The 25,193-nt window shown below is 41.2% G+C and overlaps 1 protein-coding gene across 1 annotated transcript; it reads left to right on the top strand.

The window, feature by feature from the left end:
• The first annotated feature begins 5,415 nt into the window (after positions 1-5,415).
• Positions 5,416-6,489, top strand: LOC127201581 (acidic leucine-rich nuclear phosphoprotein 32 family member B-like). The gene has a single exon (XM_051160249.1). The coding sequence runs from the start codon at positions 5,477-5,479 to the stop codon at positions 6,227-6,229; it is 753 nt and encodes a 250-aa protein (XP_051016206.1). The 5' UTR covers positions 5,416-5,476; the 3' UTR covers positions 6,230-6,489.
• The last annotated feature ends 18,704 nt before the right edge of the window (positions 6,490-25,193 follow it).

The raw sequence follows: 25,193 nt of genomic DNA, 5'->3' as shown, positions 1-25,193 counted from the left end.
TGTCCCCTTTAGACATATTTATTTATACGTTGGTAGTGTTCTAGCGAGCACAGGCCCTGTAGGGATGAACTTATGATCGTAAATCCCTGGCACGCACATATAATGCAGAGAAGAGTTGTACTTGCCTATCACCTCAGCCGGGCGGGGGCAGAGACATAGTATCATAGTATCATAGTACATTTTCTGATAGCCCCTCACTTTTGAACAATGAAGGAAACTCATAGTGGTATTAACCCAGACATCTCCTGTTCTGACCTTTTGTTCCTTTTGTTACGTATCTCATACCTGCAGATATTATAAATATCACAACATATTTTTTTCTTTAAAATTTTAATAAAAACGTTTTATTTTTATTTAATAAGATTTTTATTAATGTTTAACTGTTAGTTATATTGTATGTATGTATGTGCATGCGTGTGTGCATGGCATGTGTGTGTTCACACAGAGGCTAGAGGGGGTCATTGGATGTCCGGCTCTCTACTCTATTCCTTTGAGACAAGGTCTCTCGTGGGATCTAGAGCTAGACTGACAGCCAGCAGCCTCCAGTGACCCTCAGCTCTCTGTCCCCTCAGATTGCTGGGGTTTCGGGCCGGCACAGCTGTGCCTGGCTTTTTGCATGCGTGCTGGGGATTCAAACTCAGGCCCTCATGTTTGCATAGTCTGTGTTTTTCACCTGAGCCTGAGCCATCTCCCAGTCCAAAATGTTCAGTGATGTTTAAAGCAATGGAGTATGTGTGCATATATGTAATAAAGATGTCGCAAACACTCTCCCAGGTAGCTCACACTCACAATTCCCAGTGCTCTCCCCGAGGCTCTCTCTTCTGCCTGAGGCTCTCTCTTCTGCCCGCTCTCATTTGTCTTCTGCTAAAAGTCCCTCCAATATGAACTGCTAAAGGAACACTCAGCATTCGAGTGATGAAATGTCTTTTGTGCTGAAGGAATTTTCACATGCTATAGAATTCTATGGGAACAGTTTCATTCATCGCTTTAAGGGTTTTGTTTTATTCTTCCCTGAAATCACAACTTACTAAAATAGTGACCATAAAAAAAATCATTATTCTTTTAAGGTAAGGCACCTTTATGCTGTTGTCTTTATCAGCAGTTCAGAGACAGGCTAGGAGATTTTTTTTTCTCTGTATTTGGACTGCTCAGGATTCAAGGAAGACGGATGGCTCACGAGGTTAATGTGTTTTTTCCAGTTTGGAAAACCCAAAGCTTTTGCTTTTCAAATATTTTTATTTTCATTCTGGTTTCCAGTTATACATTGTTAAGACTGGCTGGCAGCACCCCAGAGGACTAGAAGATATATTCCATCCCATCCTCCTCTTTCTTTTTTAATCTTTTAATTTCAAATAAGATTCTTCACATTAGCAGCAGCAGCTGCTATTGCTGGCGTCGCCTCCTCCACTTTCTCCTCCTTTGTCTTCTGGTTTTTCAAGACAGGGTCTCTCTGTGTAGCTTGGCTGTCCTTGACTCACTTTGTAGACCAGGCTGGCCTCGAACTCATAGAGATCTGCCTGCCTCTGCCTCCAGAGTGCTGGGATTACAGGCGTGAGCCACTACACCCAGCTACACCAGCTTCTTAAATGTGTCCCATGGAGTCTTCAGGCAGGTGCTGCATGCATGTCTAGTGTGGCTTGAGTTAAATGGCACCTGTAGAGCCATATATTTAAATGCAGAGTTACCAAAGAGTGTGAGTATTTGGAAAGATTAGAAGGATGAGGAGCTGTGGCTTTGTTGAAGAAGTATGTCACTAGGTGTGGGGAGAGGGGCTTGAAGGCTTCAAAAGTCCATGCCAGGCCCAATCTCTCTCCTTTCTTTCTGCCTGCTACCTGAGGACCACAATGTAGCACTCAGCCCCTTCGCCAGCACCCTGCCTGCCTGTCTGCTGCCATGCTCCCCAGCATCTCGATAAGAGACTCATCTCTGAAACTGTAATCAAGCCCTAATTAAATGCTTTCTTTTTATAAAACTTGCCTTATTCGTGGTGTCTATTTGCAGCAATAGGACAGTGGCTAAGACACCGTGCCTTTGATTTTCAGAGATCCCCATTATCTGATGAAACCCCCAGTCTTTTCCGCTTGTGTTCATGTTTTCCAAAATCTCTTTCCATATGTTCTATTCAGTCATACTAAATATGCCACTGTTGATTCTGACATCTGGGCCACCAGTGGGCCAACATCTAGATCATCCCTGGCTTGTTTCTCTTTGATATTTTTTTCCCACTGAATCACAGTTTCTGGCCTCATGTCTCACAAATTTTCTTTGTTTCCAAGTTTTTCATGCTACAAACTACTGGAGCCTGAGTTACATCATATTTACCTCTGTGAGATGCTATTCTGTTCTCTGCCAGGTGATTATAGAGTAGGGAGAAGACAACTGAAGACATCCAGTCATTAGTTCCACACCACTGTTTTTAACAGGACTTAGTTATATGTGGTTTATTTGTGAATTTCTGATTCTGAAGATGATGTCTGTGAGTCATAAGACCTGCGCTCTAGTGGAACTCTGGAGCCTGTCCAGGCCTTTATGGACAAGCTGTGACCATTTTGAACCACAGGACAACACGTTCTGCTTTACAGTCCAGCAGACCCAACCTTGGTAACTCTGAGGAACTCTCTTTCTAGCTTGTTTTAGTCAAGGTTTTATTGCTGTGAAGAGACACCATGGCTGTGACAACTCTTATACAGGAAAACATTTAATTAGGGCTGGCTTACACTTCATGTTGGGAATCATGGAATACAGGCAGACATGGTGCTAGAGAGGCAGCTGAGAGTTATACACCTAGTTTGGCAGGGAGCAGGAAGAGAGAGGGACACTAGGCCTGGCTTGAGCATTTGAAGCCTCAAAGTCCACCGCCAGTGACACACCTACTCCCACAAGGCCACACCTCTTATTAGTGCCATTATGCCTATGGAGGTCATTTTATGCAAATCACCACCCAGCTACACTCTTCTTTCTACCACTTAAGTTTTGTACCTTGAGAGCAGTTCAGCTTGCCAGTTCTCACTTGAACACCTCATCTGCCTCAGTGGTGGGAGGTGTTTTGTATGACTTCCTAGGGAGATGTGAATGAAGTGATTCAGATGGGGCACTGACCGCAGGTGAGTTTGTTGGTATTATTGACAGGTGATAGGTAAGACATTGTCTATAGAAGCATGAATAGGTCAGAAAGCAGACCCATTTCCAAAAGCCCACCCAAACATGGGGGACAACTCATGAAGGATGCATCTCTGGAACACACTGCACGAAATGTAGGGAGCTAGACAGATTGAGGGAGTTTCCTCTTCCCAGCAGTCCTAACTGCTTTCATAACCTCGGGCAGGGCTTTGTGAATACTTTTGGTTTCAGGATTTTTCTAAGACTTGGCAGTTGGTTACTTCCTGAGTCTTAGTGAGTTCCCTTCCATGGAAGAATGCTTATATCAGGAAACAAAACCAAAAAACTTTTATGCAAAAGGTGCCATCTGTTATGGCTATGCTCTCTCCTATCTCTGGTGGCTCCTGCCATGTCCTCAAAGGTCTTATGAACCTTTGAAGGTATGTGTCTTAGATTTCCTGCCAAGCAAGCAATAAAAGCTTTGTGAATTTAGGGGCATTTCTCTGTGTTCTGCTTCCCTAAATTGAGGAGAGAAATGGGAGGTTGAACATATCAGAATTTATTGTATGAAGTTCTCAAAGACTTAATAAGAGTATTTTCTAAAATTAGCTACAAAGTGGAAACATGATCAGAATTCAAGCACTAGGCGTGACAAGACGTTGCATAGAGACCTGTTGCTGTTTACAGCTTGCTTTAATCACTGACTAAATATATAAGACAGACGAACATATGTCACGCTGTAAGCTGGAGACAGTCACATAGTGTTAAATCAAACACAGCCACACTCTCAAGAACCTTAACTCTCTAATAGGAGGCACAGACTACTCACCTGGCTTTAGTAAGCTGGTTACACTGAGAGGGATAGGTATGGTTATGATTTGAGGTTTGTTTGTTTTTTTTTTTTTAATAGAATTTGGTGTATGATTGATTTACACAGAGGGAAGGCTTGCACGTGGTTGCTGTATAAGCCTGGCCACGGCATAGGCACCTGTCCATGAGACACAGTGTAGTGTATCAACTTCTAAAAAACTGCAGGAGCATTAAGTTTCACTTGGTTCTCCTCCCAACTCTAATAAACACTGGTGAGAGGTAGTTTGGGGTTTTGAATCCATCTCTCCGCCCCCTCCCCACCCTCCACCCACCCCACCCGTACGTACCCCCACCCCCGTGCCTTTTTTTCCTTTGGTTTCTCTGGGGCATTTTAATCAGCACTGACAAGCTCAGACAAAGAAAGGCAGCATCAGGAAGAGGGGTCTGAACGCTGTATTGGTGCAATTAGCCACAATTGTTTAGTGCCGTATAGAGCACAGGCCGCCTTATGCATGGTTCTTGTCCACTCTCAGTATTGTTTATTTTTGTTAGAGATCTCAGACCCTCTTTGATCCCATTTTGCACTTGTTACAGGCTCCAAGCTTTTATTACTCTTTCCAAATAACCAATTGTGTGGTTGTTGCTCTGCATAGTGTTTTGTTTCTGTTTGACTAATTCTTCAGTCTCCCACTAATGCTTCCTTTGGTTTTACTCCATTTTTTCGTTTCTTTTCTTTCTTTTTTTTTTTAAAACTTTTAAATGCTAAATAGTTAAGTCTTTTCTGAAAGATCAAACATATTACTTGTCATTAAAAGTAGAAATGACCAAATGGGGCCCATATTACACATCAGACCAAAGCCTTGCCTGTCAGAGAAGATGGCCAAGGGAAGGACAAGGCACACATAGAACAAAGAAGAAGGTTTAAGAAGTTTATATCTGGCAAGGAGTTAATATCATAAATATGTAAGGAACTCTTAGAACTCAATGGCAGAATAATTAAATAGCTTACTCCTAAAATGAATAAAAGACTTGGGTAGACGTTTGCCCTCCAAATGATGTATAAATTGCCAACAAGCATAGACATCCAATATCACCAAATAAACATAAATCCAAAACCCAATGACACATCACCTCATACTCACTGAGAGAGCTGCTGTCAGGAGAAGTGCTGGCAAAGACACAGGAAAACTCAAGTCCTTGTACACATCTCATAGATTTGTAAAATGGTGCATCGTCAACATTCCAGCATGGATGCCTCAAAAATTTAAAAACACAATTATCAAATGATCTGACAGATCATATCCTTGTATACAGAAGTAGGCTATCACTGAGATACCCGTATATCTATGTTAAAAGAAGCCAAGAATTTCAACTCAATGAAAATATACATCACTCTTTTCCCTCCATGGTTTCTCTCCGCTCCCGCGAGTAACTTGGCTCCGGGGCTCTCACGCCGCCTCCTCCAGCCGCCTCCTTCCGACGGCCCTCGCCGCGCAGGCCAGGTCGCCTCTCCCCCCTCCGCCCCCGCCGTGGAAAGTTAAGTTTGAAGAGGGGGGATGAGGGGAACATGGACATGAAGAAGAGGATCCACCTGGAGCTGAGGAACCTGACCCCGGCAGCAGTTCGAGAACTTGTCTTGGACAATTGCAAAGCAAATAATGGAAAAATTGAGGGGTTAACAGATGAATTTGTGAACTTAGAGTTCCTCAGTTTAATAAATGTAGGCTTGTTTTCAGTTTCAGATCTCTCCAAGCTACCTAAATTGAAAAAGCTTGAGCTCAGCGATAATAGAATCTTCGGAGGTCTGGACAGATTAGCAGAAGAACTTCCAAGCCTCACACACCTGAACCTGAGTGGGAATAAGCTGAAGGACATCAGCACCTTGGAGCCTCTGAAAAAGTTGGATTGTCTGAAAAGCCTGGATCTGTTTGGCTGTGAGGTCACTACCCTGAATGATTACCGAGAGAGCGTCTTCAAGCTCCTGCCCCAGCTGTCCTATCTGGATGGCTATGACCGAGAGGACCAGGAAGCCTCGGACTCGGGTGTGGAGGTGGATGGTGTAGAGGAAGCCCCCGACTCAGACGCAGAGGTGGACGGTGTGGACAAAGAAGAAGAGGATGAAGAAGGAGAAGAGGAAGAGGAAGATGAGGATGGTGAAGAAGAAGAGGATGAAGATGAAGTCAGTGGAGAGGAAGAAGAATTTGGATATGATGGAGAAGTTGATGAAGATGAAGAAGATGAGGATGAAGATGAAGAGGAGGAAAGTGGGAAAGGTGAAAAGAGAAAGAGAGAAACAGATGATGAAGGAGAAGATGATTAAGACCCGAAACAATCTGCAGGAAACAGAACTGTTGAGTATTGGTTGGACTGCTCATGGATTTGGTAGCTGTTTTAAAAAGGTAGCTGTGATACAAGCCCCAGGACACCCCCACCCAAAGAGCCAAAGAATAGTTCCCGCGACATTCCGCCTTCCTTCGTTTAGCCCCTTGGTAATCCACCACCAAGCCTGGGGACTTCACCCCAACAAAATTGTAAACATTGTTAGGTTTTCGTGTAAGACTCTCTTGCTGTATTGTGACAGCTGTGATTGGTGAGTTGACCGTCCTGGCTGCCAGTTACACTGCGATTGTAACAACATTTTTACTTTCTGTACAACAAGGAAAAGCTTTGTAAATAAAATCTTAACATTTTGAAAAAAAGAAAAAAGAAAATATACATCACTGGATAATAGGTCTACAAATGGTGGCATGGACATATCCAGTTTTGGGAAAAATAGACACCTCTCATCCCATGCTACAGCTCAGATGAACTCTGGGATAAGCCAGTGACCGAATTATTAGTGCTGCATGACTCCACTTGTATGAGTCATTTTAAAATAGACACAGAAAACAGAACAGTGGCTGCAAAGGTGATAAGAGTAAGGAAAGGAGGAATTGTGCATGGGATGTAGATTTTAAGCTTTGCAATAAGGCAAATTTTTGGGTGTCCATTTCACAATAGAATCAGCATATTCAACACCACTAAGCTGTAAACCTAGAAAAGTTCAGATAATAAATTTGTATGTCATTTTTATGCCTCCCAGACTGTGAACTTAATGACATGAAGTTCCTTATAAGTACTTTAGTTGGATTTTAAAAAAAAAAGATATTTTATTACTATTCATATTCCCAACTCTGAAATATAAAGGAAGAATAATGCTTTCTATTAAACACATAAATCACAAGGCATGAGTTGGGCAGTACAGATGCAGGATCCATAATGTGACAATCTAAAATCCCAAATGTTCAGCTTCCCAATTTTTAAATAGCATCATGGTGCCTCAAGTGAGCCATTTCACACCTGCCCATATGAAACATTCTTTCATAAACAACAAAACTGCTTGAAATATTATGTAAAATTGTGGTCAGGCCATGTGTATGAAACATAAATAAGTTTGTATTTAGAGATGAGTCCAGTCCCTAAAGTATCTCATTATGTATATGCAAATGTTGCACATCTTAAGTCTGCAATGCTTCCAGCCCTAAGCACTTCAATAAGAAGAGCTCTACCTGTGGTCATTAACTTATGAGGATGTCACTTAAGTGCGACTTTGTTCGCTCCTTTCCTTCCCTTTCTTCCTTTTCTGTGGCTTTCAATCCTCTGTGTCCTCCCTCTCTCTTCCCTCACCCCCAATCAGCTGCCACTCATTGAAAGAATTCCTGCCTCCCTTTTCTCTTCCTTTAACTTTCACTATGGAAACACAGACATGCAACCTTGAAAATGACTAACTTCATTGTATTTACCCTCAATCTAAATGTCAGGCCTTTAAATACTTGAGTGAGCAAACCTATCCTGCATTGTAAATAAATATTGTCCTATACTTTTGCTCAATTTTAATACCATGATTAAATGGTTTTGTTTTTTTCTATTTGATTGTTGCTATTGACTAGATTTTTTTTCTCCCATGCTTGGCATTTTCTTTATGTATGAGACTTTTTCTGATACAAAACAAATTGTTTCTATGTACAATTGTTTCACAGGAATCTCATTTTCCATATATTTAAAATGTCATGTTTGAATCATCATTGGCCTATGGCATTGCCTGAATCTGACCTCTGAGTTTTTATTCGAGTCTATTGTGCTGCCTTTTTCTTACTTCTTCACTCAAGAATTCAGCAACTAATCTAACAGATGATTATTTTTAGGAAACATTTTTCTGTCTTCTTCTGAATTACATCATTTGGTTTTAATAAGCCACAGTTGTACTATGGCGTTTGAACACATGAGCATTTATGTTTGCATCCCGATTGGGATTCTTAGTGCCTCTCAAATCTAGGGATCTAAGATTTTCATCATTTCTGAATGTTTTCCTTCAAATATTTTTTCTATATCTATTTCTTTTTTTTTAATATCCCTCTCTTTGCCATTTTGATAATCCTGCCTTTACTACTTCCCTTCTCTGAATAATCCTTTGTTCAGTTATTGTTAAGCCTTTAGTGATGTTTTTATTTAATTAGATTTTTATTCATAAAATATTAAGTTCCTTCTTGATTTTTCTGCTTATTTTTATAGTATCTCCTTGACTATATATGGGTATATGTTACATATAATATACAGTACATATATTTTCCATTTTGTATTCCATGTAATGCATTAAGCACAGTTAATTTATGAGTTATAACTGATCATTGAATGATCTTTAATATTGGAAGAATATCTGTTTCTGAAATTGCTTCTTTGTAGGAATTTCCTGAGGTATGACTTGGAAGCACTCCTTCTTGGAATGGGATGCATTTGTCTTTACTCTGTACTGAAGAAGGGTGCCATAAAACTGGCTGAGCTTTAAGTGATGCTCTTTAGACCTTAATGCCAAGCATGCTGGTGACAGTCCAATGTCAGTCATCAATCACTGTCCTGGCTAGTTTTGTATTAACTTGATACAAGATAGAGTCATATGAAAGGAGGGGACTTCAATTGAGTAAATGTCTCCATTAATAGGGCATTTTCTTAATTGGTGATTGAGGGAGGAAAGCCCAACCCAATGTGGGTGGTATAATCCCTGGGAATGAGTTTCTTGGTTCTATTAAAAAAAAAACCAAGATGAGTGAGCCATGATGAGTAATCCAGTAAGCAACAGTGCTGCCTGGCCTCTGCATCCACTCCTGCCTTTAGGTTTTTACCCTGCTCGAGTTCCTGTCCATACTGCTTTTAATGATGAACTGTCATATGGAACTGTGAGTGAAATAAGCCCTTTGCTCTTTCGGTTGCTTTTGGTCGTGGTGTTTCATCACTGAAACAAACTGGTACCAGGAGTGAGGTATTGCTGTGGCAGACCTAACCATGTTGCTTTTGGGAAGACTTTGGAAGGACTTTGGAACTTTTGGACTAGAAAAGCCAGTGATGATTCAAAGCTTGGGGAGCTTTTCTGTAGGAGCTTGGAATGTTGACGGCAATGTAGACAATGGAGCCTGGCTTGTGAGTGACTCTATTAAAGGCATTTTGCTATTTGAACTAAAAATTGGTTGTTCTTGTTAGCTGGAACTGAAGAATCAGCTGTGGTTAAGAAGACACCAGCATCACTGAGGTTAAGTCTCATATGAAGTGTTTCCTCCAGATCAGAGCATAAAAATCTGTGTCCTAAGGGTGTCTAAAGGTATGCCTTGTACTTGAAGACAAACTTAGTGGTGTTTAAGTCACATTGGTGGTGCTGGTTTTGAAAGCATGAAGGGGTCATGGAGAACAGCCGAGGTTTGACGCTATGTGGCAGGGTTAGAGCACCCAGGAGAGGCTATTGGCAACATTGCAGTCCAGCTGCAGCAAGGGAACTCAGCATTTTAAAGACGACAGTACCATGGGATGAATAGCAGTATGGAGTGGAGCCAGTTCAAGCTGTGTGTGCTACGGAGGGTAGAGCCAGAGAAGTGACCCTTTGGAGAAGCCCAGAATATTGTGAGTGGATCCCAGACATTGGACATTGACTTATTTACTTTTGGATTTGGGTTTGCTTTGTTCAGATCCCAGCTCTTCCCTCGTGAAATAAGAACATATTTTTAATTTACCTTTAATTTTATAGGAGCTCACAGTTGAGAGACAATGAACTTTTAAAGATATTTTGGAATGTTACAGAGACTGTGCATTTTAAGAGATACTAAAAACGTGTTTGGATTTTTAAAAACTGTGGGATCTTTTTAAAAACCGGGATGTTTGTATTGTAATGTTGTTTCTTCCTGTCCTTTAGCTCCAAGAATAATGACTCATGAGCCTCAGTTATCATTTTACAAATACCTAGGCCATATATTTAGGCTTTGGTCAGACTCATAACTTAATCTATTTGACCTAATCTACATTCTGCCATGTGCCCATCCTCTTCACATCTTGGTGGCTGAATCTCTCATGTCTGTATCTCTCCTAGAACCCTTCTGCCTACCAGATGTTCCACCTCCTATTTCCTGCCTAAGATATAGGCCATAGATTTTTTTAATAGACGGTTATTGCAGCCATACAATACACAAACAATTACTTCTACATAATGTTGATATTTGTATATGATCTTGGGGATAAACAAGAAAGGGAAAGTTGTGATATAACCATGTTGTTTGTATGTGAAGATGACAAGGAGTCAACTGTCCTGATTAGTTTTATATCAACTTGGCATGAGCTAGAGTTATCTGAAAGGAAGGAAACTCAGTTGAGAAAATGCCTCCACAAGATTCTTCACCGTCCCAGAGAGTCATCTTTTGTAACAATCATACTCAGCACATTTTTAATCCAGCTGCTGGTATTACCTATGCAAGCTTAGAGAGCAGACCAAGTCCTCAGTGAGTGTGTATTGCTGGCGCAAGTGCAGCCCCATAAAGGGCCCCGTTGCCTCAGACCCAAGAGAGTGGCAAGACTTTCCTCCGGTCAGAGTTTAGATGCTGACGGTGTGTGCGGAAAGTATTCAGCGCAGCTTCCTCTAAGATAAATGTAGCCTGAGACTATTCCCCTATGGTGACCCTCCACTGATACTAGCTAGTACGCCCTCTCCTTCAGCTGTGTATGATAAGCCCACTTCCTTGCTCACCTGTATAAAAATAATGTGCTGAGTTTCCCAGCTGCTGGTGCATCTCCGGCAGGCTGCACGGCCCACCCCATCCCAGTTTTTCTCTTCAGTGCTTAGTTTCTTCATTCTCCCATTGCCCTAGAGAGAAAAATTCCAAAGCTTTGCAGGTGACTTTGCTGCAGGAGAAAGTGTATGTGAAGAGCTGTGTTGTCTCTCTCATCGGTTACTGTTTAGGTCCTGGCACTACGATACTGTTTTCTACACCATCCACTCACAATTGTCACTTGAAAGAACACATTTTATCAAACTCTCTCGTATGTTTACTACAAGAAGCACCCATAGGTCTCTAGCTTGCAATGTTTCCAGTAACTGAGGTTTATATTTGAACAGTAATTCCCAAGTTCTAGAAAAACGACGTATTGACTAGCTCTGACTATTTAGCTTAATGTCCGTGTGTTCTGTTTTGGTGTGTTTATAGAAGTTTTAGCATGGGACATTTTCACTGTAGTAGCAAAACTCATCCATTTTAAGAATAACTTATGATTCACTGTATTGTTTTGAAAAGCAATCTCCTATTAAAATTTGGGAAGATACTTTTCTGTGACAGTATTTAAGTTTTTCTTTCTTCATTAAGGCCTTTGTTCCAGCTGACAGGAGTGAGTGAAATGAGGTGATGATGCTATTTTCCATAAGGACAATTAGTGGTGAAGCTCTTCTTATCCGGCAACCCATTGCCTCCTTGTTATTTTATACTCCTAGAATCTCTATAGATCTGTTTTATGACTAAATGTATTTAATGACAATATTTCCAAGCTTGTGTTTCCTTTTGTATTAACATTATATCTTACAATTTTATTGAAAAACCTGTGTCTTCGAAGTTGAATGAGCACAGCTTTTATGAAATTTTACAATGATTTAAAGCTTCTTTGTGGAGTTACTAGAGTTTACAATATTTCTAAACATTGATGTTTCTGTCCTGTTTCTCTTATTATGCTTAGTCCAACGCTGTTATGAGCAGAGCAAAGCAAGAGACTTTGAGCTTAATATTGATGGGATGGCTAGAGCCTTCTAAATTCTTGAGAAATCATTTGCTTCTTCAGCTGTGCAAGAGAAATGACTCCAACATGTTTCACTCGGCATTCATGCAATTATTCATGAAGGTACATATTATCTTTCATGTCCCTTTTAGTGATTTGTAATTACTTTTTATGAATTGTTTATTCAAGTTCTTTCTTCTCTCCCTTGTATTTCTATATGCAAATTGTCTCTGTATTACTTACATAAACTATTTCTGTGTTAAATATGTTAACAGTCAATTATATCTGAGGTGATAATTTTCTCTAGATATTTGCTTTGTGGTGTCGGAGCCGCACCGTCCAGCGGAAATAAGACACCGACAACCAGACTTCTTCTCAAGATCTTTACTTAGGATTATGCTCAGCGGGGATGGCTCCGAAGAAGGGAAGGGCCAGGCTTAAGTATCAGACAAGGACCAATCAGCTTATGCCAAGTATCAATTCCTCAATGGTCAACATCAGAGCAGGGCTGCTCGTCATCAAATCACCAGATACTCTTGCACAGCCTCTTGCCATATAAGGTCTTGTTTATCTCAGAGAGCACTCGCCGTCGGGATGGCGGAAGGTGGAAACCAGCGCCATGTTAGGGCGCGGCACTGCGCAGCTCTCCACATTGTGGTATGTTGACATTTGTACTTTATATTTTAAATTTGTATTAATTCTTTCCTTACATCACATTCTCCATCTCCAGGCTTGTATAATTTTTACATTTAAATATGTTGCATAGATACAAAGGTGTATAATGTATGTGCTATTGCCTGTGCATGCATGTATGCATATGTTATGTGTGTGTACATGGCCATGCATGTTTCCTCATGTTTGCATGTGTGTTTGTTGTAGCCTGAATAGTAAATGTCTCCAACAGGCTCAGGTCTGTAACTGGTCATGGAAACTTTAGGAATTGGGGCCTAGTTAGAGAAAGTAGGTCACTGGAGGTGGAGCTTACAATGTTCTTCCTGGTTCCAGATCTGTGGAACTCTCACTGCTTCCTGTCCATCATGAGTCTGTATATCTCTGCTCTCATGATGATCTGCCTCTGTGTGAGTCCAGAATCAACAGGGCCCAGACCCATGAACAGGAATGCCTGACGGCAGGAACCAAAGTAAAGCTCAAGTTATTCATGTCAGGTCTTATTAACTAGAATGTTAATAAAGTTAATGAGAGTATCCCATAAATAACAGGCTCTTGTAAAGGATTTTAGTTAACATTGTGAGGATCCCCCTGTCTCACTCTCCCAGCCCCGGCTATCACACACACACACACACACACACACACACACACACACACACAAGAGCTGGGATTACAGGTGTGCATCTCTACGCTCAGCTAGTGATGCTGATTTATAATTTCTCAGAGAAGGCAGATCTTAAAAAAAAAAAAAAGAACAGAAGCGTCAACAAGGAATGTAAACAGGAAGGTTGCAGAGATAGCTCAGTGGTTAAGAACACTTAGTACTCTCACAGAAGACTCTGTTCAATTCCTAGCTTCACATGGCGGCTCACAACTGTCTGTAACTCTAGTTCCAGGGAATTCAATGCCCTATTCTGCCCTCCAGAGGCTCTTGCATGCATGTGGTACACACAGATACACTAAGGCACACATTGCGAGAGTGTGTGTGTGCGCGCGCACACACACACACACACACACTAAATAAATAAATATTTTTTAAAAGAATTCGTGAAAAGGTGGCTTAAGATGGAATTCAATGCTAAAGAACTTCTCTAGCATTTGCCAGCCCAGCTGTCTCCAGCACTGAAAAAAAAAAAAGTTTATGTAAAGACATATATTCTATGACATATAATTAATATCAATTCAATATGCCAATTTATTTTGCCTGAATTGCTACAGTAATAATTGAGAGTATTTTAACATATAAATGAAAGTTCATGAACAAAGGTACCCACTTCCTTATTATTTTCCTTTGAAAAGAAATTACAAGTGTAAGATAAACTGACTTTAATTGCAAAGAAAAATGTCAGGAGTGACATTTCAACACTTCAGCATACTAATGAGATCAGCTAAAAGAAATGTAAAATCAACCAGGAGACTGTCATCCGTTTCCTCAGGACCTCGCTGTCGATGGAATAAACAATTACCATGTTAAAATGATTCGCTGCTAACATATCATTATGAGCCATAAATATCAGCCTGACCATGCTGATTGGACCCTGACAGGGATGGGCACAAATGCCAATTAGTTATGGGTATGACAAGCTAATGAAAACATTCCAGAATGTTCTGAGAGTGGAAGTGGAGGTGAGAAGAGAGCACAGTTGGCAGTTGAGAGTTGAATCAGCACATCAGCCATTTGGCCTTCAGACCAGTCCCCATGTTTCTGACATGTCTCACCAAAACCCTCAGCTTGGCAAGCATCCGCTAAGGATGGCTGTCTCAGAGAATGTTGCTTAGGCTACATGAGATTTGGTACCTCAGAGAATTACAGGAGGATGCCCTTCTCACCTGTGGTAGTTAATGGAACCACAGCAGCACTTGATCTTGCCCTGTCTGTGCATGTTACCATCTACAATCAATCACACCAATAGAGTTAATTCTACACTTTCTAAACTGTGCTAGTGAAGTAAAACTCAGATTTTTTCATATGAAAAATATAAGAAAAAATATACGAATGTTTTTTAAGCTGTTATTAACTGCCACATCACACTCTCAGTATTAGGTTAGAAATTTTTATGCAAGTTAAAACAGTTGTTAGCAATTGAGAGAGACAGAAGTGTATATGCTTCTAGAAGGCTACTTGACACAGACAGGGGTAAGTCTAAGTCTCAAGTCCAACCTTTGCCTTTATTAAACAACAATGACAAAACCTTACTAACTCCTTGTCTTCATTGAAAGTTGTCCTCAGCATCATAGACTTTAAATAACTCATCCATTCCCTTATTTCAGCACATGCTGGGAGCTTTGTGCCTCTCGGAATGCTGAAGATAGTCTGGAATGGAAGGCATTGCCCATTGCCACTCTCATGAAACTTATGGGCAATTTACAAATCAAATAATAGAAATCAGGAGTATGCGATTACAATGCAGACGAATGCCTTGAAGCAAAGACCAAGTTCCTAAGAACACAGCACATAAACCAGGGAGGCTGTGGCTGGGGACCCAGGGAGAGTTTCCCGGTGAAATAACCCGTGAGCTGAAGCTAAGTCACAGATGGGTGAGGGACGAATATTCCAGTGGGGCAGACAGTGAGTCAAAAGCCCTTTGACCAGAGGGAGGCTGATGACATTAGACCCCACTCCCATTCACAAGATTTATGGCTTTTCCCAGGGACAGAGTCTGACTAGAGTGCTGTTGTTGCTGCTGCTGCTGCTGCTCCAGGGTTTAAGGCTGAGACCAGGGCAAAGGGAAATGTCTGGCTGGAGTGAGATAACAAGCAGAGTATCCTGTGTCTAGATAAAGCATTCCCAGAAACCCTGCTTTTAAAGGGACCAGAGATATGTGCTTGGGCCTTGTCTAATAAGAACAGTTCTTATTAAAGCAACAGTAAATGACTTAGCAACCTGCGACCCTGAAGAGGCCCGTAAGGCACGAGGCAAACTTACCAGTAAGGCCTAACAACTACCACAGGAAGCTTGCATTGTCAGTGTGTCTTGATAATTTTTCCAGATGTTTCAGGCGTTAGCAAGCTCACACTTTCCTCTCTACTCTTTATAACACCCCTAATATGCCTGTTTTAAGAGAACAGCATCAAAGGGTGAAATTTGCAACAATTAAGATTCACTATGGCCTTATTTTCATGGCTACAGGTGACTACATTTCATAAACTACACTGAGAAAAAGCAAAGACAAACCCTTAGAATCAGGAGCTGGAGAGACAGCTCTGGCAGTTATGAGCACGGGCTGCTCTCACAGAAGACCCTGTTCAGTTCTCAGCACCCAGTGGTAGCTTACAACCATTGGAAGTTCCAGGAGATCCAGTGTCTTCTTCTGGTCTCAGTGGGAACTAGGCGGAACCATGCTGCAACATGTAAATATGAAAGTAAGACACTCATGTACATAAATAAACCTTTAAAAAGTAACCCACAGAATACTATTGGTCCTTTTTATAGTGAATTCCTCGGTAAGGTGGGAAGAGGATAACAGAAGACACATGACAATCCTTACTTGGCAATATTGAGTCATGGATGGTTACCTAAATGTGCAAGGTTGAAGAAGAGGGAAGTGGCCAGTTTTGGAAGTCTAAGGACTGGATCTCCAATCGGAACTTTAGCACCAGTCACACTTGATTTTTATGGGGATCCATTGAAGACTGGAGCAAGATATTAATATAAAGCAAAGCAATGGCTTTCTATAATTTTTGTCCAAGAATTGAGGCTTAATCTCATTGTGCCCTTCATCTTATTTATGTTGGCATTATACTGGCCTAGAACTTCCTAGCTTAGTCTTTTTTCCCTTGCCTTATATCCCCTCTTATACACCTCTTTATCTTTTTTATCTTTATCTTTACTTAGTTCCTTTTTGAGAGAGAGAGAGAGAGAGAGAGAGAGAGAGAGAGAGAGAGAGAGAGAGAGAGAGAGTGTCGGGGAGGCAAAGGACGACTTTGGGTATCATCTTCAGGAATAGCAACTACCTCCCTTAAGAGAGAGTCACTCATTGGCTTGGAGTTCACTACTTAACCTATCTGATTGGCCAGAGAACCCTGGAGAATGCTAGGATACGAGCCCATGCCTTGCCTTGGGGTTTCAGATTTTCATGCTTGCAAGACAAGCACTTCACTAAGTGAGCTAGTTCCCAAGCTTCCCTTTTCTAAGTTCAAACGTGTTTTCATGGCCTCCATATGTCATTGATAGGTCACAAGCACATCCCTCACACCCTTGGCCTTTAGCATCCTTTCACCTCTGAGCTTTCAACTAAACCCCAGTACGGCCCCCTAGGATATTGCATCTCACAGTCTCCTAAGGTGACACCAATTTTCTCTCATGCTTCTCTGACTCTGGAGCCTGGGTTTTGTCGTTGTCTGTCAGGCATTGTTGTCTGCCCAGCATTTCACTTCACCTCAGTTCAGCCCTGTCCTTGTCACCAAACTTCTCTAGCTTTGCCTTTTAGCTCTACCTTTCAATTTTTCTTGCATGGGTCAGTTGCCCATACGGTCCTGCCTTAAAGACCCAGGTCCTTGTTATCTCCAACACTCCTGACCTTAATAAGTCTAGATGACTCCAGTGTCTTGTGGAGAGTGTTCGTGACATCTGGCGTGATGTTCACGACAAATGCATCTACTCTGTAACCTTGATCATAAACACACCATCTGCAGGCTTTGCTCCTTCCAGCTCAGGCTGATCCCAAATGTGACACCTCTCCCACTTACAACAAGTGTGAAAAACTGAATAGAAAGAATACAAAACCATATGATATATAGAACTATTTAACCTGAATTCAAGAAAGACAATACAACAATAATTATAAAACATGTAAAGTAAAATGGCAATGTATTGCATTTAAATGAAAGTTCCATCTATATTAAAAATCCATTTAAATACATGTATTTGTAAATAAAATTTTAAAAAGGAATGAGTGAACATCATTAACACAGAAGCTGAAAGGTGTCACTCAGTAGGAATTTCAAGGAACAAAGAAGGAAAAGAAAATATGAACAAAAAGAGATAAATGAAGAAAGCAAAATAAATAGAATGAAAAGTAAACTAAAAAGATGAGATTGATAAAACAAAATGCTGATTCAATGAAAAGTTTAATGAGCTAGAGTTCTGACAAAACTAATAAGAAGGTATGATAAACGGTGCAAAATACTCAGTGGTACTCTTTACTTCAGTAATGAATATAAAATATAATGACATTTCACCTATATGAAAAATAACCCCTCAAGAACAGTCATAGGGGAGGGGAATAATGGGAAAATGGGGGCGGGGGGGGGAGGAATGGGAGGATACAAGGGCTGGGATAAACATTGAGATGTAACAAGAATAAATTAATTAAAAAAAAAAAAGAAAGAAAAATAACTCATGGTGAAGTTAGTATTCTTAAAGGAAGAAGCACAAAATGACATTCTCTCTCTCTCTCTCTCTCTCTCTCTCTCTCTCTCTCTCTTTCTCTCTTGTTCCCCCTCTCTCTTTCTGTCTCTATCTCTCACCTCCCTCTCTCTCTGTCTTTGTCTCTCCCCTCTTCCTTCATCCCACCCCACCCCTGGGCCTCCTTCCCACTCAAGGAAGATAAGGAGAAGGGCTCTCACCAGACCCTAGCTGGCTACACTAGCATCCTAATCTCAGTCCCTCCCATCTCCATCTCTGGGATTTTGAAAAGTTAACATGTTGCTTAAATCACCAAAGCATGCCATTTTGGGGCAGCAAACAAAGAAAACAAAGGTTGGAACTACCAGTGTTAGACCTTTCAAAGGCAGGAATTGGAAGCATCGTACAACACACATACAGGAAATATCAGCCAGAGTCAGAAACCAAGTGTTCTGATGTCTGATATGAAGTAAGACTTGTCCCCACTTTGCCATGCGGTGGAAACAGGAGCTAGTAGAGTTTTGTGAGGATTACAGCGTGCAGGTGTCATGATGGGCACTGTGCCAGACATAGAAAGCACTTAATAAATGCCGGTTGTAATCTTATTATTAAATGACAGTTGAAATCTTATTAATAACAGTGCAGCATAATTTTCTCCTTGTTAGGAATGTGGCAGCTTGAGTCAGAGAGATTTAGTAGTTGGTGAGTTGGTGCTGATGCCTCAAGGATGAAGAGGATTCGTGGGTTGAGAAATAAAAAGCAGAATTGTATCAACTCCCAAAATGTATGTTTTTCTATATTATTAAAAATGTGTCAGCCGGGTGTGGTGACACATGCCTTTAATCCCAACACTCAGAGAGGCAGAGGCAGGTGAATAGCTATGAATTTGAGGGCAGCCTGGTCTACATAGTGAGTCTAGGACAGCCAAGGTTACACAGAGAAACCTTGTCTCAGAGAAAAAACATGTGTCTATAAGAATGTTTAAAAATGTTAAAAACCACATAGCTACATTCTGAAATGGGTGTCTACTATCTAAACTAAGCAAAGAGGGGGTGTGGCTATATCCATCTCCCTGGAGACAGCGGGTCACTGGAGACAGTGACTGCCTTTATAAGATTGTGTCCCAAACTTCCTTTTAGTGACTTGGAAGTTTTTACTTGCAGCCAGTTTCTCAATCCAATCAACTTCCAAGCTGCCTAAATTCTGGTTCTCCCAAAAGCCAGATGCCTCCCTAACCAGAGCTGCCTCTGAGCACCAGGCCTTTCCTCATCAATCAAGGAAATGGCGGCTGATATCTTAATTGCTTCTGTCTGGCAGGAGAGGCACACACCTGTTGACAGATGGGCTTAATGCAATTTTAAAAAGAAATACCAAAGATAAAGCACTACTCTTCTTAATGGTGTACTTTTTGAGAGAAGCAACTGAAAGAAAGGCATAGACCCCAATTTTATATGGTTTGCTTTGTTTTATCGATGGGTATGGGGCTTGAGCTCAAGGCATCATGGGTGATAAGCAAGTGTTCCATGGCTGACTTATAACCCCAGACCTGACAGGACACTTTTTGAGTGAATACAGGTACACATTGTCATTCTTCCTGACTGGCATGTGGTCATTACCAACTCACAGGGTTGTGGAGCAGCAAATCCCACAGGGATGTGTCAGAAGCCATCAGGATGACAATTCCAGCTTTTGAGTAATACCCAGATTGTGTGTATTTAAGTATGACCGTGCTGGATTTCGTCAATCTTGGCAAACAAGACATGTTTATAAATCCATTCTTAAGTGGACACACATTGTAAACAGGCAGGTCAGCTTAACAGGGATATCCTGTAAAATATCCCAATACACAATTTGAGCATAGAGGTTGATGGCTGCTTTAGGTGAGGTTGAGTTCTGACTGCCTTCACACTTGGCATGTAGGGAGCAAAGACTTAGAGGGCTCTCTGACCTCGGCCCAAGCATTTGGCTATTTCTGGTCCTATTTGGTTTTTCCCATGATCCGACTTGGCCAGCCCTGCCTACGTGTGATCTACAGTGATTTATCTCAGGTGTGTCTTCTGTGTGTCTCAATTTGGCAGATGTTCTCACCACTACCACATGTCAACAGGTTCCTTTGAATTCCACTGCTTTTTACTAGCCCCATGATAGCCAGATTTCCATACTGGGAAAAGTGACCTCAGAATGAGAGCTAGTCAATACCAGCTATGCTCTTCCCTTGTAGACTCCTGACTCTTGCATAAAGGGCCTCTGTGAAACCCCTCTCCTCCCAGAGAAGCCATTGCCTTTTGCTTCTCAACAAATTTGTTCTTTCTTCTCTTGTTAAAACCCACCACTCTTCTGAAGAGTGAATATGCCACACACTTCCGAAACACCATTATCCCAAAACGGTCGCACAGATCACTCCAGAACCTTCATCGACAGAAGATAGAGATGGGCACCTGGAAGCCGCCTTCGTGCATTTAGGGTACCAGAGCTGGTCTCACTAGTTCATCCTCCTGATTTAAGCAGCACTGTCCTACACTGCTTGAGAAAATGAAGGAGTGTTTTAAAATGTCTTTTCCTTATAGCATTGATATACTTTTGTGTTTTTTTCCCTAAAGACACAATATGTACCTGTGAATATGTAGTTTTTACTAAAGTTCCATTCAAAATGAATGAGTGGTCTTCAAAAGGGTAAACACCAGTCAAAGCTGTGAGGCAAGACTCTAGTCATGGCTCAGCCTGTCTCTGCTTAATGCCAATACCCAGGGCCCTGTTAACACATGATAAGAGCAGCTGTTTGGAAATTGAGAAACATAAATATTGTGATACTTTAGTGACACTGACTGGTCACATTCCAGATAGATGTGTCTCATTTTTAATTAGCCCTTTTTTTAACTCCTTTGACATTCTTATAGGTAGGTTAATGCCACACTCCTTCTCATGAAGCACTTTGGTTCCTCAAACATGCCAGCCAACAAGTGTCTTATAATGTTACTTGCATGTGACAAAGGCAACCAAGGGCCATAGACATGGATGAGCTTTTTCCTCATGTCCAAGACCAAAGACTAGCTCATCTCTAGTCAGGTTTGTAGCTTTCATCCTAACTGTGGGGTAGTTAAATGATATGAGTGTCCAATGTAGTTGCCGTTGACCTTTCAAGAACAGAGGTCTTCAAACTGGCTCTCACCTCTCTGTGACAAGGGAATGTTTGCCACTGTTTTATTTCAGCCTCAGCTGGAGAACAGTGGGAAGATACTGCATGTGGTCCTCCTCCCTCTGTGTTACATTCTTAGTGAAGTGTCTTTGCTTTTGAATGCAAGCATGTTAAGCAGGACTGTGGGAAATTCAATCTCGCCCTCACAGGCTTGCTAAATGCGCTCCTTCCTACTGGGCAGCTCTCAGGTCAGGTGCTCTTGAAGAATGCATTGGGGGATTTTCACTTTTCAACTTTGTTAAAATCACATACCAAGTCAAATGTAATTAGTTACATCCATGCAGCAGACGGAATAGCATTCGATAATAAAGTATACATTCCTTTCCTTAATTGAGTAATGCATTTCACATGACCTTTTTTTTTTTTTTTTTTTTTTTGCAAATTTCAAAACTGATTTTCCTCAAACAGCACTGTTCCTTATCTGAATGCAGGCCCAAACAGGTTCAAATTGATTTAATACTTTCCTCTCAAAGAACATTTATGTAAATGAAAGCAAGTCAGCACTGAACGGTTTACGTTGGTGCCTGCTTCTACGCAAATTAGATCTGCATCTGGGACAATGAGATGGCAATGAACTGTTTGAACAGCGTCTGAGCCTCCAAATGCAACTTGTTACGGTCATATTTAAATAAAGTATTTCATACTGGGCGAACTTAATAGCCGTTATTTGTTTGTTGAAAGCAAGGCTTGATAACCTTAACTAGATTCCTTGTAGACACATCCACGTCTTTTGGGAGAACCTGCTAGCCTGAATATTAGGTGAGGAAGAGTGGATACGTTCAGACTGGGTAAGAGTCTCTGCAGCACCAAAGCATAACTTCTGAAAGACAAAAGATGAAATGGACTGTCATGCCTGCACTAGGCATATTAAGTTGTTGTCACAAAATATCTGAGGTGACTATTTGGAAAGCAAAAAGGCTTAATTTTGGCTCATCACTTGAGAGCTTTCAATCTTTGGGTAACTGGCTCTATTATTTTGGCCTAAGATGACACAGACCATGCTGATGGTTGGGGCATGTGGAAAAAGGAGAGTGGTTGCCAGTTACCTTATGTTAGACAGGAAGCACAGGGAAGAAAAGAAATATCCTTTAAATTTCATCCCCAGTGACGTACTTCCTCCAAACAGGCACATCCCCTGATAGCCCATTTGGCAATGAGCTTCTTATAGGATTAACCCATGATGTGGTTAGTGTCCCTTTGTTCCAATCTCTCCTCAACAGCACCACCTATCTGGGACCAAACTTTCAACCTGTGAACCAAACCGTGATGGTATCCTTGGTTGACCTTGAGTTACTACTGCTTTTCCTAACCACAGCTCAAGAGGGATGTTGTTTCTGCTTCTGGCATTTTACCCACTTTTCCATCTGGTGGAATTTAGAATACGCTGAGTTTCCCCAACCTGTATCAGTAATGCCATTACAGGCTCCAAAGGACACACTAAGTGCCAGAAGTGGAAGAAATTCCATCCATCTGTGGGTAGTGCCTATAATGCGCAAGTGTTGGAACTGCCGCGCCCCAGTGTTGTATACAGACTAGCAGTTGGTCCTGGTTTGTATGGCTTCTCAACAGCGTCTAGTCACAGAGTGAGACCATTTGTAAGTTTTCTTTAGCATTGTTCTTTTATTATGCTAATGGGAAAGTAGAGTCCCTAAGGTTTCCTGAAGATCATTTAACTTCCAGAGGCAGTAAAGGACCATAGAAAGACCCATGCTATACCAGCCAGTCAGATGTTTTCTTCGCCGCTCATGTCACCAATTGTGTGAAAAAAAAGTCTAGGATATACAATGGGCTGCAGAGAAAAAAAATGCCCCCTACCCTTTTAAATTTGGTGACTGGAGGCTGTGAATTAAGCAGGCAAGATATCAACATGGTAAAGGGCATAATTTCTACAGACAATGGCATTTTTATGTTCACCAAAGAAGTAAATTCAAAAGAGCAGTTAGATTAGTGGTTCTCAACCTGTGGGTCACCACTCTTTCTGAGGTCAAGTGGCTCTATCACAGTGGTCACCTGGGACAATCAGAAAACAGTTCACAGAAGTGGCAAAGTTACAGTTATGAAGAGGCAACAAAAGTCATTTTATGGTTGGGGTTCACCACCATATGAGGGACTGTGTTAAAGGGTTGCAGCATTGGGAAGATGATTGAGAAAAAATGAGTTAGATTCTGGGCCATACAGACTGTTTGTTTATTTTTGGGGGGTTTTTCTGTGTAGCCTTGGCTGTCTTGGACTTGCTTCATAGACCGGGCTAGCCTCGACCTCACAGAGATCTGCCTGCCTCAGCCTCTGTGAGTGCTGGGATTACAGGTGTGTGACAACATGCTGGGCTTAGACACAAACCATTTTTTTTAATGAGGGCAGTAAACTGTGAAGGGACTGGTCCAATGAAAGGCTTTTGGCTTCTAGGTATGGTGAATTTGCAGAAAGTGACCAGGAAGTGCACAGAGGGACTCATGGGAGATATGGCTCTTGAAAGGCTTGTGTAGATTCTTGTTGTTACTTCCATTCTGGTTCTATATGTTTTTCCTTCTTGCTGCTGTGAAGGGTCCCTTTGTTCATGGGACACATGTTCTGTTTTTAGGGACATACAAGAATAGCAAAGGAATCTGTTGTTTCTCAATTGACTTTGACTCAAAAAATAATTTTATGTTAAAGCAGTGTATTTGAGGTGGCGAATATGAGTTGTCTTCAATCTCCTGGAGAAGGTGTGTTCAACTGTGGTTTTACATTGGTAACACAATAAACAGAGGCATCACCTCCAGACATGCTCAGCAGCCTCCACACCCACCTTAATCTCCCAGGATTCTTTCTGCAATACAGTCTTTAAAGTCATAGTCTTTAAATGATCTAATAGTCACTGTCTGTTTAGTTTCTAGACAGCAGCCACCCTGTTTGTCAAAGCCTGGGGTACATCCCTTGCCGACCTGTGGGATCAACTTCCACTTTCAGATGGATGCCTCATTTCTATATGGCTGCATTAGTGCATACCAACTATATAAGATTCTACAAATCTCACTGAAGTAGAGAAACTATACTCTGAGGGGGATGGGCATTTTGAATCTTGTCCTTGCTCTGCAAGACACTGGAAGCAAGACTGTCAACAGCACCATTATGGACACAAAGTTTCAGTCTACATAATCTCCAGGACAAAGTCAGCATGGATAATGACAGCTTAGTGGTGGCAATGACCGTGGTGGTGATTGTCAGTGAAGTACTCCATGGTTTTATATAGTCTTTTCTGGAAGGATCTTACTATTTTCTATAGATTGGTTCCATTCTCCAGCTTCTTTCCACTTTTCCATTTAGATTGAGGACAGTCATTGATGAGAAGAAGTATTAATTTATCTGGAAAAGAAAGTTGAAGATCAATGGTTCTCAACCTTCCAAATGCTTCAACCCTTTAACACAATTCCTCATGTTGTGTTGACTCCCCAATCATAAAATTATTTTCATTGATACTTCTTAACTGTGATTTTGCTACTGTTATAAAATGTCATGTACACATTTGTGTTTTCTGGGGATCTTAGGTGACTCCTGTGACAGGGACGTTCAACCCCCAAAGAGGCAGGTTGAGGACCATTGCCTTAGCTTGACTTCCCGGACATCATTATGTGCCAATAGCTAGCATCTTTAAGTTTCATTCAGTATTCCCACCTGGATACCTAATCCCTTGGGCATCAGACTGTAGCAGGGTAGCCTGCTGGCACCGCATTGAAATGCTCTACTGATCTTCAGTATAGTGGATAAGGTTCCTTATTTACTCATATGATAAATCTCTTTGGCTGAACAACTATCAGGTATAGCATATGCTTGGCTCATGATGAACAGATAATTTGGAGTGGGTGAATTAATCCATGTTGTCTAAAGTGTATTTTAGGTAAAACTAAGGTGTTACTTCTCCAATAATTACAATATAGAGTCATCAACTCCTTGGAACTGACATGGACAAAGGAATGGAAGTTAACTAATTTGGAATTGATGACAATCCTTTCTCCTTTGAAATATAAATAGCCA

Source organism: Acomys russatus, chromosome 17 (genome assembly GCF_903995435.1).
Source record: "Acomys russatus chromosome 17, mAcoRus1.1, whole genome shotgun sequence".
NCBI classification, from domain to species: Eukaryota; Metazoa; Chordata; class Mammalia; order Rodentia; family Muridae; genus Acomys; species Acomys russatus.
This window is presented reverse-complemented; position numbering and strand designations above follow the sequence as displayed.

Coding starts and splice junctions, on each gene's coding strand:
- LOC127201581 (XM_051160249.1), top strand. CDS start 5,477: ATGGACATGAAGAAGAGGATCCACCTGGAGCTGAGGAACCTGACCCCG.